General features: G+C 34.0%; 1 protein-coding gene across 6 annotated transcripts; it reads left to right on the top strand.

Annotated features, from left to right (window-relative positions):
* The first annotated feature begins 801 nt into the window (after window positions 1-801).
* On the top strand, window positions 802-11,504 carry LOC145043002 (disease resistance protein RPV1-like). 6 transcript variants are annotated; one of them, XM_078991557.1, is made up of 10 exons: window positions 802-982; window positions 2,231-3,027; window positions 4,429-5,237; window positions 5,328-5,563; window positions 5,981-6,304; window positions 6,386-7,276; window positions 7,354-7,972; window positions 8,753-8,817; window positions 10,300-10,409; window positions 11,253-11,504. In XM_078991557.1, exons 2-8 carry the CDS (start codon window positions 2,495-2,497, stop codon window positions 8,782-8,784), a joined length of 3,444 nt encoding a protein of 1,147 aa, XP_078847683.1. In that variant the 5' UTR covers window positions 802-982; window positions 2,231-2,494; the 3' UTR covers window positions 8,785-8,817; window positions 10,300-10,409; window positions 11,253-11,504. The 6 variants fall into 6 exon arrangements, with proteins under 6 accessions (XP_078847683.1, XP_078847670.1, XP_078847663.1 ...); XM_078991544.1 differs by having other exon boundaries at window positions 802-978; window positions 4,429-5,563; XM_078991537.1 differs by having other exon boundaries at window positions 4,429-5,563.
* Window positions 11,505-13,028: the final 1,524 nt, after the last annotated feature.

Below are 13,028 nucleotides of genomic sequence, written 5' to 3'. Positions count from 1 at the left end.
ACGAAAACAAACCAATTAAAACGCGACAACATGACACGACACGAAAAATATAATATTACATAACTATTAGTGTATTTTATTCATAATTAAAGATATATAACACGATAATAACGACAAACATGAAAAACCCAACAACCACATGCTTAATCGTGTCAATTTCGTGTCGATTTATGAACACGAACACGACACGACACGACTTCGTGTTTTTTAATCTTGACACAAACACGAATTCAAATTTTGATTTTGTGTATTTTTGTCATGTCGTGTTATAAATTGACACTCCAAATTGTGGTAGTGGTATTGTTGATGGTGGTGGTGGTTATGATGGTGATTGTGGTGCCGGTAGTAGTGATATTGGTGATGATTGTGATGCGAGAATAATCTAGAAAAAAAAAGTAAAAGAAAAAAAAATAAAAAAATGACAAAAGACAAAAATATGAACAAGACAAAACACATGGTAAAATAGTCATTTTCTCTATTGTTAATGAAAGGTTATTAACAGTAACGACCAAATGGACCAAACCTGAAGTATTTTGAAACAATGAGGAACAACCACATCAATTTCCCAAAACTTCAACAATACATGGAGGCCAGGGTAAACCCCATGGTCCATATTAAGAAAAATGAAAAAAAAAATGTAAATGGTAAAATAGTTTTTTAATGTTGTACCAAGCATGCGATTCTTATAAAAACGAAACGGACAATTTTTGAAATTTACTCAAAAAGCAATAAAAACCAGAGGGACCAAATTTGTAATTGAGTAAAAATAGTTTTTCATTGGTCGTACAAAATTAACCCCAACATTTTCGTTTGTCCTCACTCGCCGTCTCCCTTTCTTCCCGTTGACTTGCCGATTACCTGCTTACTAACCGCCGTTGGATCGCTAGTTTTCAGTTCGTTCTCTAACTCACCGCTTCAGGTCTCGTCGTCGTTCTGTAGGCAGGTGACTCCGCTTCAGGTCTCGTCTTCGTTCTGTAGGCAGGTGACTCTGAAAGCACATTCTTACGATTTTAATTAATCATAAATAGCATCATAATCAGTTGTTTGTTCATTAATATTTGATTGAAATTTCGGCTATTTCAGTTACTCTTATTCAGTTTTGTATTTCAATTAGGTTAGCACGTAGTCCTACACGTTCTTGCATAAAATCGAGAATAATGAAGAAAACATTGTGCACATCGGGAAATTCTTTAGTCGTCGAATATTACTTCCTTAATTCCCCTATGTTCCGCTTGTGCAAAACTTGCTGACCTGTTATCTGTGCTCGCGTACGTGGAGTTGTTTCAGGTTTTATATTCCTTGAAACAAAGTTTTGATCTTGCTAATGTAGAGTTAATTAGATCACAAATCACTTAATTAGGGCTCAATTTCTTTGCAAATAAGCTGTGGTAGGTTTTTGTTTTGAGCTACAAAATTAATAGGGGATTTCTTGGTAGATCTAACACCTACAACTGTTCACATAAATCACCTTTGACACATAATCAAGCTTTCATTGATATGCCCACAGTTGCAATTTAAGCAGCTCATAAGATTCCAAAAAGGGAAAACTCGCCTAGCTGAAATTTCCTTGTAGTGATTGTGTGGTTAGTTGTCTTACATATCCAAGCTTTTTCATTTGGATGTTTGTATTACATTGTTACAGGGGCTGTAAAAAGCAACCATGTCAAAAATTTTATCTTTCTTGTGTTTATATCTATTTAGTGTTTCTTGATATCTGCTATGCTTTCTGCAATTCTTTAAATGGGATGTAATAAAAATGGTATTTGGTGTTGATTTGTTTGAGGATTACTTTACTTTGCTGTAGATGGATTTTATTTCAACATTAATTGGGATGTTTATGGTAGGTTCTGGTTAACTGTATCAAAATAAATGTTTAGTTTGTAGGTTAATTGAGTAGATTGGGTTGATATTTTCTTGCACTTGAACTTAACTAGAAAAACAAGTTAACCAATTCAATTAAGTGCATGAGTAACCAATTTTTAAGGTACTCCCATGGCAATGTAATAATGATTCTATATCAAAATAAAGGTTTTTGTATTTATGTATGTATGTATGTGTGTATTAATCATGTCAAACTTTTATTTAGAGAATAAAAGGTTTTATCATGGAGGTTTAAATTGTTTGATGAGACTTAAGTATGTATTTTGAAGAATATAAGGTATTATTCTTGAGTATCTTGTTTGATGAGATTTATGTTGCAAAAGGTGTTAATAATTTGGATATTATGTAGATTGTAGGGACATTATGTATCGGATCTGGAGCTTGAGTTACAAATGAGGAAAGCATGGGATTTAAGAGCTTAAGAACGCAACACTTACTTTCTGTGAGCTACAAGAAGTGAACACTGAAACCAACACTCATTAATCATTACTGATGATGTCCAGAGGAAACTGAGTTTTGGAGCTTCTTGTGATAAACCAACATATTAGGAGAAACGAGAAATAAATACACAAAATTGTGGGAAGGGTGAAGGCTTATCAACCCATAACTCATAATGGTTGTTCTCTCAGAAGTTTCAGAAGTGTTTTCATCTTCTTCATCAACTCATGGTCATAGATATGACATATTTTTAAGTTTCAGAGGTCTTGATACCCGTAATAGTTTCACCGCTTACCTTCATAAGGCTCTCATGGATGCCAATATTGCTACCTTCTTGGACGATGAAGAAATTGAAACTGGGGAAAATCTGAAACCAGAATTGGAGAGTGCAATTAAAGCATCTAGGGCTTCAATTATTGTTTTGTCCAAGAATTATGCTACTTCCACATGGTGTCTTGATGAATTGGTGCTGATCCTTGAGCAACGTATGGCATCCAACCATATTGTTATTCCGATCTTCTACCATGTTGAGCCCACCGATGTCAGGAAGCAACAAAGTAGCTTCGGAGAAGCAATAGCTAAGCATAGACTATCGATGGAGGCGGAGATAGACGAAATCAAAAGACATAAATGGGCTCAAAAGATGAACCGATGGAGTAAAGCGCTTACCGAAGTTGCTGATTTAAAAGGGAAGAACGTTGAAGGCAGGTAACCATTTTCTTACCGATATTTTTATAGTCCTTCAATTTTGTTTGACTAATGCATGAAACATCAATGTTAGCTAGGACTGTCGAATTGATTTTTGTCTGACATGACACCGACAAAGTTTTGTGTAACATGAACAGTACAATACATGATGCCGTATTTTTTTTCACTAACACGAAAAACGAATCGTTGGTTTATTTAATTCATACTTAATCAATACATAAAACGACAAACATGACAAACACATGGCGAGTCGTGTCGATTTCATATCTATTTACATCGTGTTTTTCAAATTTGAGACAAACACGAATTCAAAATTTGATTTTGTCCCGATTTCGTTATGTGTCTTGTATTTTTGTCATGTCGTTTCATCAATTGACACCTCTAATGTTAGCTTCTCTCTATACATTTCAATGAGTTTATTGATTATCGTCCGATATGTCTATTTCTGATGTCTTTAAATTCAATAAAGAAATGCTTAAAATTGAATCTAAATATTAAATTATATGATCTCTAAATTTAATTCATGTAGATAGATTATCTGTCATAATAGTTTTGACATGTTAGCTATGCATTTTATTTTATAGCAGATCTTAGACAAGATTAATTTGATTCCCACAGATCGGAGTTCTATCTTAATCAACAATTTCCTTTTGTTTTCATTCTAATGTTGTTCACATCTGTGTATTTATAATATACTCTAATTAGCTAATGTCTTCACGAATTGCAGTCGAGACCCATAGTCAATTCCCATTACCTAGATTGGATTCCATTTTATGATATTTTCATCCCTCATTTAAATTCGATGATTTTTGTTTTTTAACAGCTAGCTACCACTCACCAAATTCAATTCTTCTGGTTTCATCCATATCAGCTCATGTTTATGCTTTGTGAATGTGATGCAGATGGACACTGAAAATCAAATGTTTTAGAACTGGAAAACCAATTTTGGTATCCTGATGTGTCATGTTTTCAAGCCCTGTTTTTGAATCGGGGTGGGTATATAATTTTCTTTTAGATTTATCTGAAATAACTTACAGTAATAAAAATAAGACAAAATGGTACTTAAGTTATTTCATATTGGTCATGTTCCATTTCTGCATCAAAGTACAAAGTTAGAGATAAAATAGTTAAAAAAACAAAAGTAGGGCTGAAAATGCAACTTTTAGAAAACCACAGGACCATTTCCGTAGTTTACTCTAAAAAGTATGATCTTAAGGTCCTTGCACAACATATACTAATTTGGTTAGAAGTACAGATATGATATAGTTTTGATGTGAAAAGTTTAACTAAAGATAATAGCTTAATAAGATATAATTTTGATCGCGTCTTTGGATATACTAAATCTCCAAACTGGGTTAGTTAGTTATTTGGATTGTGGTTCTTACTAAAACCAAATTTCAGGCAAGAGACGGAGGTTATTGAAGAGATTGTTAAGGATATATACACTAGATTACGTATATCCTCAAGGAATCCTTTGCCACAACTTTTTGGGATGTACAATTCCATTGAATTCGTCACTTCATGGTTGAAAGATGCATCCTCACATACGATAGATATACTCACTATTTTGGGTATGGGTGGGATCGGGAAGACATCTTTAGCCAAATATGTCTATGGTTTATGTTCTTATGAATTCATTGCAAGCAGCTTTATTGAAGATATCAGTAGAAGATGTGACGAAAAATTGAACGGGTTGCTTGATGTACAAAAACAACTATGTGATGACATTTCAAAAACATGTCAGATTCAAGTTCATGATGCTTCTATATACACCTCAATGATAGAGAATGCAGTAGCCAGTAAAGAAGTGTTTCTAGTTCTTGATGATATTGATAGCCTTGATCAATTGGATGCATTACTCGGAAACGGAAAGAAAGGTTTTCATCCGGGAAGCAAAATTATAATAACAACAAGGGACACATGGTTGACAGAGAGTTGTGCACTATTCAAATCGAATGCTAAACCCAAGCATGTAAAACATTTTCTTCAAGGCTTACATGAAATAGAATCACGGAAACTTTTATGTTTTCATGCATTCACGTCCTATGGTCCCAAGGAAGGTTATTGGGAGGTATCAGAAAAGCTTGTGAAGTATTGTGAAGGACATCCAATGGCTCTTAAACTTTTGGGGAGGTCTCTACATAATCGAGGTGTAGCTTATTGGGAGGGGTACATAGATAGGCTAAAGAAAGAAAATGGTTCCCCTATAAGTAATGTTTTGAGAGTGAGCTTTGATTCTTTGCCATTCAAAAATGACAAGGAGTTGTTTAAGCATATTGCTTGTTTTTTTGTTGGAACAGATAGAGATGTTACTGAAATAATATTAAAAGGATGTGATATAGACACAAGATCCGGGCTCACAAATCTCATTGATAGATGCCTTCTTAGTATCGGACGGAATAACAAGTTGATGATGCATCAACTGTTTCAAGAGATGGGAAGATTTATAGCATGTGAAGAATCACCTGATAAGCCATGGAAGCGAAGTCGATTATGGTTTCATGACGACATATTTAAAGCGTTAAAACAAAAAAAGGTAAGAGACCATGTATATTTGGTGGTTGTAGGGTTAGATGCAAGAAAGCATTATACTTCCGTTGATTTGTTAATTACAACATTGTACTTTGAAAAATCCCAATTATAACAATGTCATCCAAATACAAAGCAAATTTCACTGGTATGGTTGGGTTATAATATCCTAAGAAATAAAATAAATGGAGAGTATGATGCTATAATTGGGTAGAATCTTCAAAATACAATGTCTTAATAAAAAGAGAAGCTAAAAGTACATTGTAGTTCAAATAATGAAAGTAGGATGCTATAATACACAAATAAGTTAAAGTATTTTTCTATTTTAATATGCATTTAGCCCCAAGTAGTATGCATGTTCCATGTATTTTTTGTTGTCTATGTTGCTATTTCAATATTTGTTTTGCATTTGGTTTCGTCTTAGGGTTTCAGAAATCTTCTTGGCCTTGCCTTAGACATGCAAAGGCTTAAGAAAGAGAAGTTGCATGCATCATTTGAGCTGAAAACAGATGCATTGAGTAACATGGATAACCTGTTGCTACTACAACTCAACTATGTGCAAATTAATGGATCTTATGAGAATTTTCCAGAAGAATTAAGATGGTTGTGTATGCATGGGTTCCCTTTAAAGTCTATACCTTTAGACTTACCATTGGAGAATCTGCTTGCTCTTGACATGTCATATAGCAATATTGAATCATTTGACATTTGCTATAGTAATCCACAACGGCTTCAAAAGAGACAAAAGGTAACTTATCTCCATTTTTTATTATTCTACGTTGAGTTGATAAAAAATAACTACTATTCTAACTTATCTTCATTTAAGCAGTTGAGTGGATCATGCATAAAAGAAAAGAGGTCGCTCGGATCACTAAAGATTCTTAATTTGAGTTTCTGTGAAAAACTTCGTAGTCTGAGTGGCTTTGACGAACTCCCCGCACTTGAGAGGTTAATAGTTAGAAATTGCATCTGTTTGCTCGAGGTTTGTGAATCAATTAAGCAATGTTTTGAACTTAACCTCATTGATCTGAGTTATTGCATCAAGCTTGAAAAACTTCCAAGAAGCTTAGGCATGCTAAAGAAAGTTAAAACACTATTGCTAAATGGTTGTCATCTAGGTGAATCTCGAATTGAGAACAGGGATATGAATTCTCTGGAAATGATCAAGGTTAACAACATTGGTATAAACACAAAAACCTCTTCCTCAGCCATACCAAATGACTCGAAGTTCTTTGGCCTTTCTTTACCCAGATCTTTAGTAACCCTGTCACTTGAAGATAATAAATTGTCCACTGAATCATTTCCCATGGACTTTAGTTACCTATCCATGTTAAAGGAATTATATTTAGATTACAATCCTATCCTCTCCCTGCCCAATTGTGTGAGAAGCCTTCCTAGGCTTGAGATACTTAGCATGACAAACTGTAATATGCTTACGTCAGTTGAGCATCCTCCACCTACACTAACATATTTGAACCTCTATTCTAATTGTAAGCCTATCGTACGAAAAATTGTATTTGATCCAGAAATGTTCATGCTCCCGTTCTTCATATTGCCGAGTATATTAGCAACTTCATCATTTGAATTTGAAGGCATGATCAAAATCCAATCAATGGAAGGTATTGAGGAAAAGGTATTACGTAGTATGGGTTGGACAAAGCTAGACTTCTTTAACGAAAGGCGTGTGCAAACTAGTATTTTTGACAAATCTGAAATCAAGGTTTGATCTAGTTAACTATATTTCTTTGCATGAATATATGTGTATATATGATTAATGAAGTTGGTTGTATTTGGCAGATGTATTATGAATTTGGAATATTCAGCACAATTTATGGAGGTGAAGAGATGCCGAATTGGATTACAAATAGAAGCATGGGGCCATCAATATCATTTACCATCCCATCATCTCCCAACAGGTTCAGAGGATTGAATTTCAGCTTTGTGAGGACGCGTCTATTTCTGAATAAGAGGCATGAATTTGTATATGATGACTTCATTTATGTGCCAATGATCATAATTAGTAATATAACAAAGAACCTCATCTGGATGTACGAACATCACATTGAAAGAGTCGTCGTTGGTGGAGAGTTTATGACATTTTTAAGCCATTGGATGTTTAGGGTGAATGAGATGGAAGCTAGTGACCATGTTACTATTATGGTTACAAGTGTTAAAGATCTCTATAATCAACTTATAATGGAGTGTGGGGTGAGTTTTGTGTATGATGATGGAGAAGAAAAAAAAGAAGATGTGTTGGGTTATTACAAGTCATGGAATCACATCATTGGTGGAGATCTTTCTGGATTTCAGTTAACAACCGGAGAATACATCCTAAACAATACCCGGTTTATGCTGCCTGGCATTAAAATATTTTCATGTTATTGGCCATTGGTTGGAGACGATGCCTGCTATAAAGGTAAATGTCATTTTCTATTGAATGTTAATTTGTCGTGTCTTATGTTTTAGTCATTATTCAGGATTCTTGTGCCAAATACATAATGGAAATACTCGTTTCCTCACAAATTGTTTAAACAACAGCTAATATTAACTAACATTACCCAACTTACTTAGAAAAATTGATACCCATTTTATGTAGATGGATCACAACCAAAATCTACCAATTTAATATTAATTTTATCGACACTAAAATAATAGTTTATTTCTATAATATATGAACAATAGAAATTCCATTTTTGATTTTTTTTTTTTGGATCAACCCATGTATAAGTCTGCCTATTATGAGTTGATTTGTTGGATCAGTTGATAAATTGATTAAAACACCAATGCTACCGATAAGCCCCGACATTTCTGTTATCTTTTTGGCCAGGGGTAGAATGGTCTTTTATGGTATTATGACTGTTATTTGCTGTTTTGTTATGTTGGGAGCACTAACTTTGTCCCAGGTCTGTTTTATGTTAGTATTTATACCCTCCTTGAGGTTTCTGTTTAGCAGCTAAGAATTATGATATAGAACTTTGTTCTTTCTTTTGGAGATACCAACATCTCGAAAGCTGGGAATTATCTTTAATGTTATCAAGTATTTCTGTTAGTGTGAGTGTTAGAATGTCTGGGATATCCGATAGATTCAACAAGGGTCTATCAGCTACTGATTGAGAAGCCTAGATACAGCTACTTTGTCCAAGTAGATGTAATGTGAAAGAAAATTAACATGTTACTTTTTATCTGTTTTCATCAGAAGAAGAAGTGTATTTCAGAGCCTTATCATAAAGGAAGTCTGACATATTTGGTCTTGCATGTGAGGTATGATTTTTGACACGCAAACCTTTATCTCATCACATGAATAAAAGGGACACACGATCAAATAAATCATCGTTTTTCATTTTCTTTATGGATTAAATTTTGTTCCCTGGTTGGTGTGAAAAATAGCCAAATGCAAGAGATAACATTTATTATGGCATCCTACTTTCATTTATTTTTGTTAAAACATTGTATTTTGAAAAATCTACCTAATTATGGCAATTTCATCCAAATACTGAGCGATTTTTATTGCTATAATTGAATAGATTTTTGAAAGTACAAGCCATTATAAGAAACAAGTTTCAAGGACAATGCTATAAGTGTGTAGAACTTCCAAGGATAATGTGTGAATGAGAGAAAGATTTGAATTACAATGTTGTAATAGAAAGAAGTGAAAGTAAATTGCTATAATATAGAAATAATAAAAGTATATTGCTATTTCTTGTATGTAATAAGAAACCGGTTAAATGCTAATAGCAAGATACTTCCATATGTTTTCATTTTCAAAAGCAAAACAAAACAAAACAAAAACAAAGACAATGAACCACCTCCACCACCAATTATAGAATTCTACTTCCAATGTTTTCTTATTAAGATAATTTACTTTGGAAAAACCTACTATATCATTGTACGTTGAAAAACATAACCAACTATAACAATGTACTTGAATTTTTTTTTCTTATTAAGGCATTTTTTCAAAAAAAAAATCTATCCAATAATAGCATTGCACTTTCCATTTTTTCTTATTTAACCTAGAATATAAATAAATGTAAATTTTTATTCCTAGCATTTAACATAATATATAGAACAACTAACCGTTAACCAAAGGCTTTTTCCACCTGTTACTTTGGTTACTTGTCAGTTTTAATGTCGTGAACCAATTATAGCAACACCTTTCATCTGCTGAGATGGACTTTTTTAAAAAAAAAAAATTTAATTTGCCTAACTGAGTTATTGCCAAGTCATCATGAAAGATTTTGAAAGTAGGTTGCTAGAATAAGTAAAATCCAATGTACATTGCCATAAGCAGTAATTTTAAAAATAAGCTTCTTGGTTGTTTGCACTGGTGCTTCCCCCATATGTAATTTGACTACACCTGGTGTGAAATGTGGATTTTAGAGGAGCCTGTGTCATGCAAAAAAGAATGAAAGAATTTAACTTTATTACAAAAAATCATGTGACGTGTTTGACTTTGAAGAGTGAAAATTACATATTTGACACTTAGAAGTGAAGTAACTCTTTTATTTGGATAGTGATATTTTATATTTTAAAGTGAATGGGTTTTATTTGTCTGGTATTTCAAGGGTTATATTGCATATTTCATTTCTTTTTGTGACAGAATCAACGAATAAATACAGTAATCACAGAACAAACTAATTGAATACACTAACTGACCTCAATTTTTTGTACTCCCTAAAAGTACATCAGACTAAATAAAATCATCAACAGAAATTAATGTATGATCTCCCTCGATTTCTGAAACAGCATTGCTTCCATGATCAATAAGCACAGCAGATTGATCCTGTGAAAAATAACACTTGTGAGCAGCTTATTGGAAATGGGTAGAGTTGGTCTGGAGTTCCTTTGCAATAAATGTGAGTAAATTCATGGATTCAATTGTTCTTCGAAATCCTTGAAATCATTGATAAAGGAGTCAGTTACCATTTTAAAAATATATTTTTTAAATGATTTAACGAATTTACAGTCCAATAAATGTCTCGAATGATAAATACCATTTCCCATCCACCCAAAGATTCTATACCAGTCACAAAACAGGTTTTACAGGTCCTTTTGATACAGTGATAGAAAACTACAACCATTTTGGTGTAAATAAATAAGGGTTTTCATGTTTAAAGTATAAATATAAAATCAACAAAAAAATGTCCAGTGTGCATGACAAGGAAATACAAACTGTAACTTTCAAGCATGGAAAGTTCATATCTTAATAAATAAAGAGTTGCATATCATCTAGGTTTGTTCACCATCCATTCTTGACTTCACATATGCAAATGCCTCATTTTTTTAATATGTAATCACCTCTGATCTAGAAATGTTATTGATCCAGATTGGTCATCCTAGACAAAGCATTTAATCAAACAGGTAGTATGCATAAGATATAAAATTGATAAACTTAAAAGGAAGAAGATGCATATATGGAGATGGAAATGTGGAACCAAGTCTACATGCATAGTGAATTGAACCCCAAAATTCACAGATTAATAGGAGAGAAATTGGGATGATTGTTATGCAATGTTAAGCATACAGAATTGAACTCCAGTTAGCTTTGCAGTCTTCAATTGAATTAACCAAACACTCAAAAAGTTGGATGAAGGAATTCGAGAAATCAAAATTGAGAGCAAAGGGGAAATGAATCTTACCTTTGTAATAATGTCGATTCTGATAAGGCTCTCATTTATTTGTATGAATATTGTTGACAGGTACGACAATGGAGAAGCTAGGGTTTCATGGGTGGTTTATGATGGATGAGATGTGAGGAGAAAGAACCGACATTAGAAAGAGGCAAAGAAAATGGGAATGTGGAGTCGGCATTCCAAAGCACAGTGGTGGGGGTATTCCTGGGGATTTTGCTTTATATTGAAAACATATAGAAAAATCATTGTAAATTAACTTTTGATATTGTATGCATGAGTTATGGACAAAACATGAATTTCATTCAAATCGTTACTCTATTGAGTCGAGCTTGCCTTGGTAATTGTCTAATTGACTCGACCGTGTCAGGTTCGATCAGCACAAAAACAAGAAACAACACTTTCCAAGCAACCCTTAAGTCTCCAAGTTGGTTCAATGCCAATTGAAACCATTCCAAAATATTTCAACCTGCCAACACGCCAACCCGTTTATTAAACTGGTCATATATGAGTTTCTTAAAAAATAAACGGGTTGATCCGCCAACCCGTTTATATTTTTAATAAAAAAATATATATTTTTAAATGTATTTATGTATAAGTATAATATATATCATTGATTCATAAATCATTTGACTGTTTTAACATTTTGACTTGTGGTGGATGGCCTAAGGTCGTAAGTCGTAACCTATAAGGCTAAGTCTGTAACATGTTTCTATGAATGTTTTTAATTTTCATTTGGATGTTTAAGACTTAAATGCCTAAAATTCGGATATGTTTGCATCAACCATCAAAAATTTTATTCATGGTTAATTGTCAATTTTATTTATGGAATCTGACACACGAACTCGCCAATCTGTGAACCCGTATAAATAAATGGGTTGGTAGGTGTAACACCCCGTTCCTGGTACGCATTTAATCTATTGAAGTATTCATTTTGTGAGAGCTACTTGACGAGTTGGTAGCCCTAACTCGTCGAGTAGATACCAACTTGGTCGTGGGGTTTAAGTAGTCTACTCGGCGAGTTGAATCCTTGACTCGACGAGTAGGTCCTGCTGGAGGAAAACCCTAATCTTTAGGGTTTACATCTTATTTAAGCAACATAACATGCCTCCACCCCATCCTCCATCCCCTCTAAGCTCTAACTTCGAAACCCTAATACACCTTGAGTGATTTTGAGAGATTCCTTGCCATTTTGAAGTGATTTTGTGCATCTTGAAGCTTGTAGAAGAAGAAGAAGATAGAAGGTTCAAAGGGGAAGAAGTAGATCTAGGAACTACACTCCATTTATTGCACTTTCTGGTAATCAAGTCCCTAACTTGATCATTCTCTTATTAGATCTTCATCTATGCTTGCTTGTGACACTTTTGGGCTATTTCCAAGGCTAACCCTGAGATTGGAGCTCTTATTGGGTTGTTGACTTAAGATCTGGGCACTCTTGAGCATTAGGAGCTCAAGGTGGCCACCTTTATCCAGCCATGACACTATTCCAAACCTTAGGTCTCCATTTTTTTTAGCTTAGTTTGGTGTTTTAGGTTAAAACCACCATGCATGCACGTAAAGTTAGCAACTTTACGTGTTATGCTAGCCCTAGAGTCCAGATCTGTGAATTGGATGCACTGGAATTGACTAGGATCTACTGTATGGTCTTGGCATGCAAAGGACTTGACAAGTAGTTTATATGACTCGAAGATTCGAGTCGTGATCCCCAATCCTTTTTTGTTCCCAAGTGAAATTAGTTGAGGGGGGGGGGGGGGTGAGTCCATATAGGGACTCGACGAGTTGATTCGTCTCGTCCCGATTCTGTATAGCTGGAACCCGTCGAATCTGTGAAGGGAATCGAGGAGT

This window comes from Lactuca saligna, chromosome 1 (assembly GCF_052625555.1).
Source record: "Lactuca saligna cultivar CGN05327 chromosome 1, ASM5262555v1, whole genome shotgun sequence".
Lineage (NCBI taxonomy): Eukaryota > Viridiplantae > Streptophyta > Magnoliopsida > Asterales > Asteraceae > Lactuca > Lactuca saligna.
Note: the sequence above shows the minus strand (reverse complement) of the source record. Positions and strands in the feature narration are given on the sequence as shown.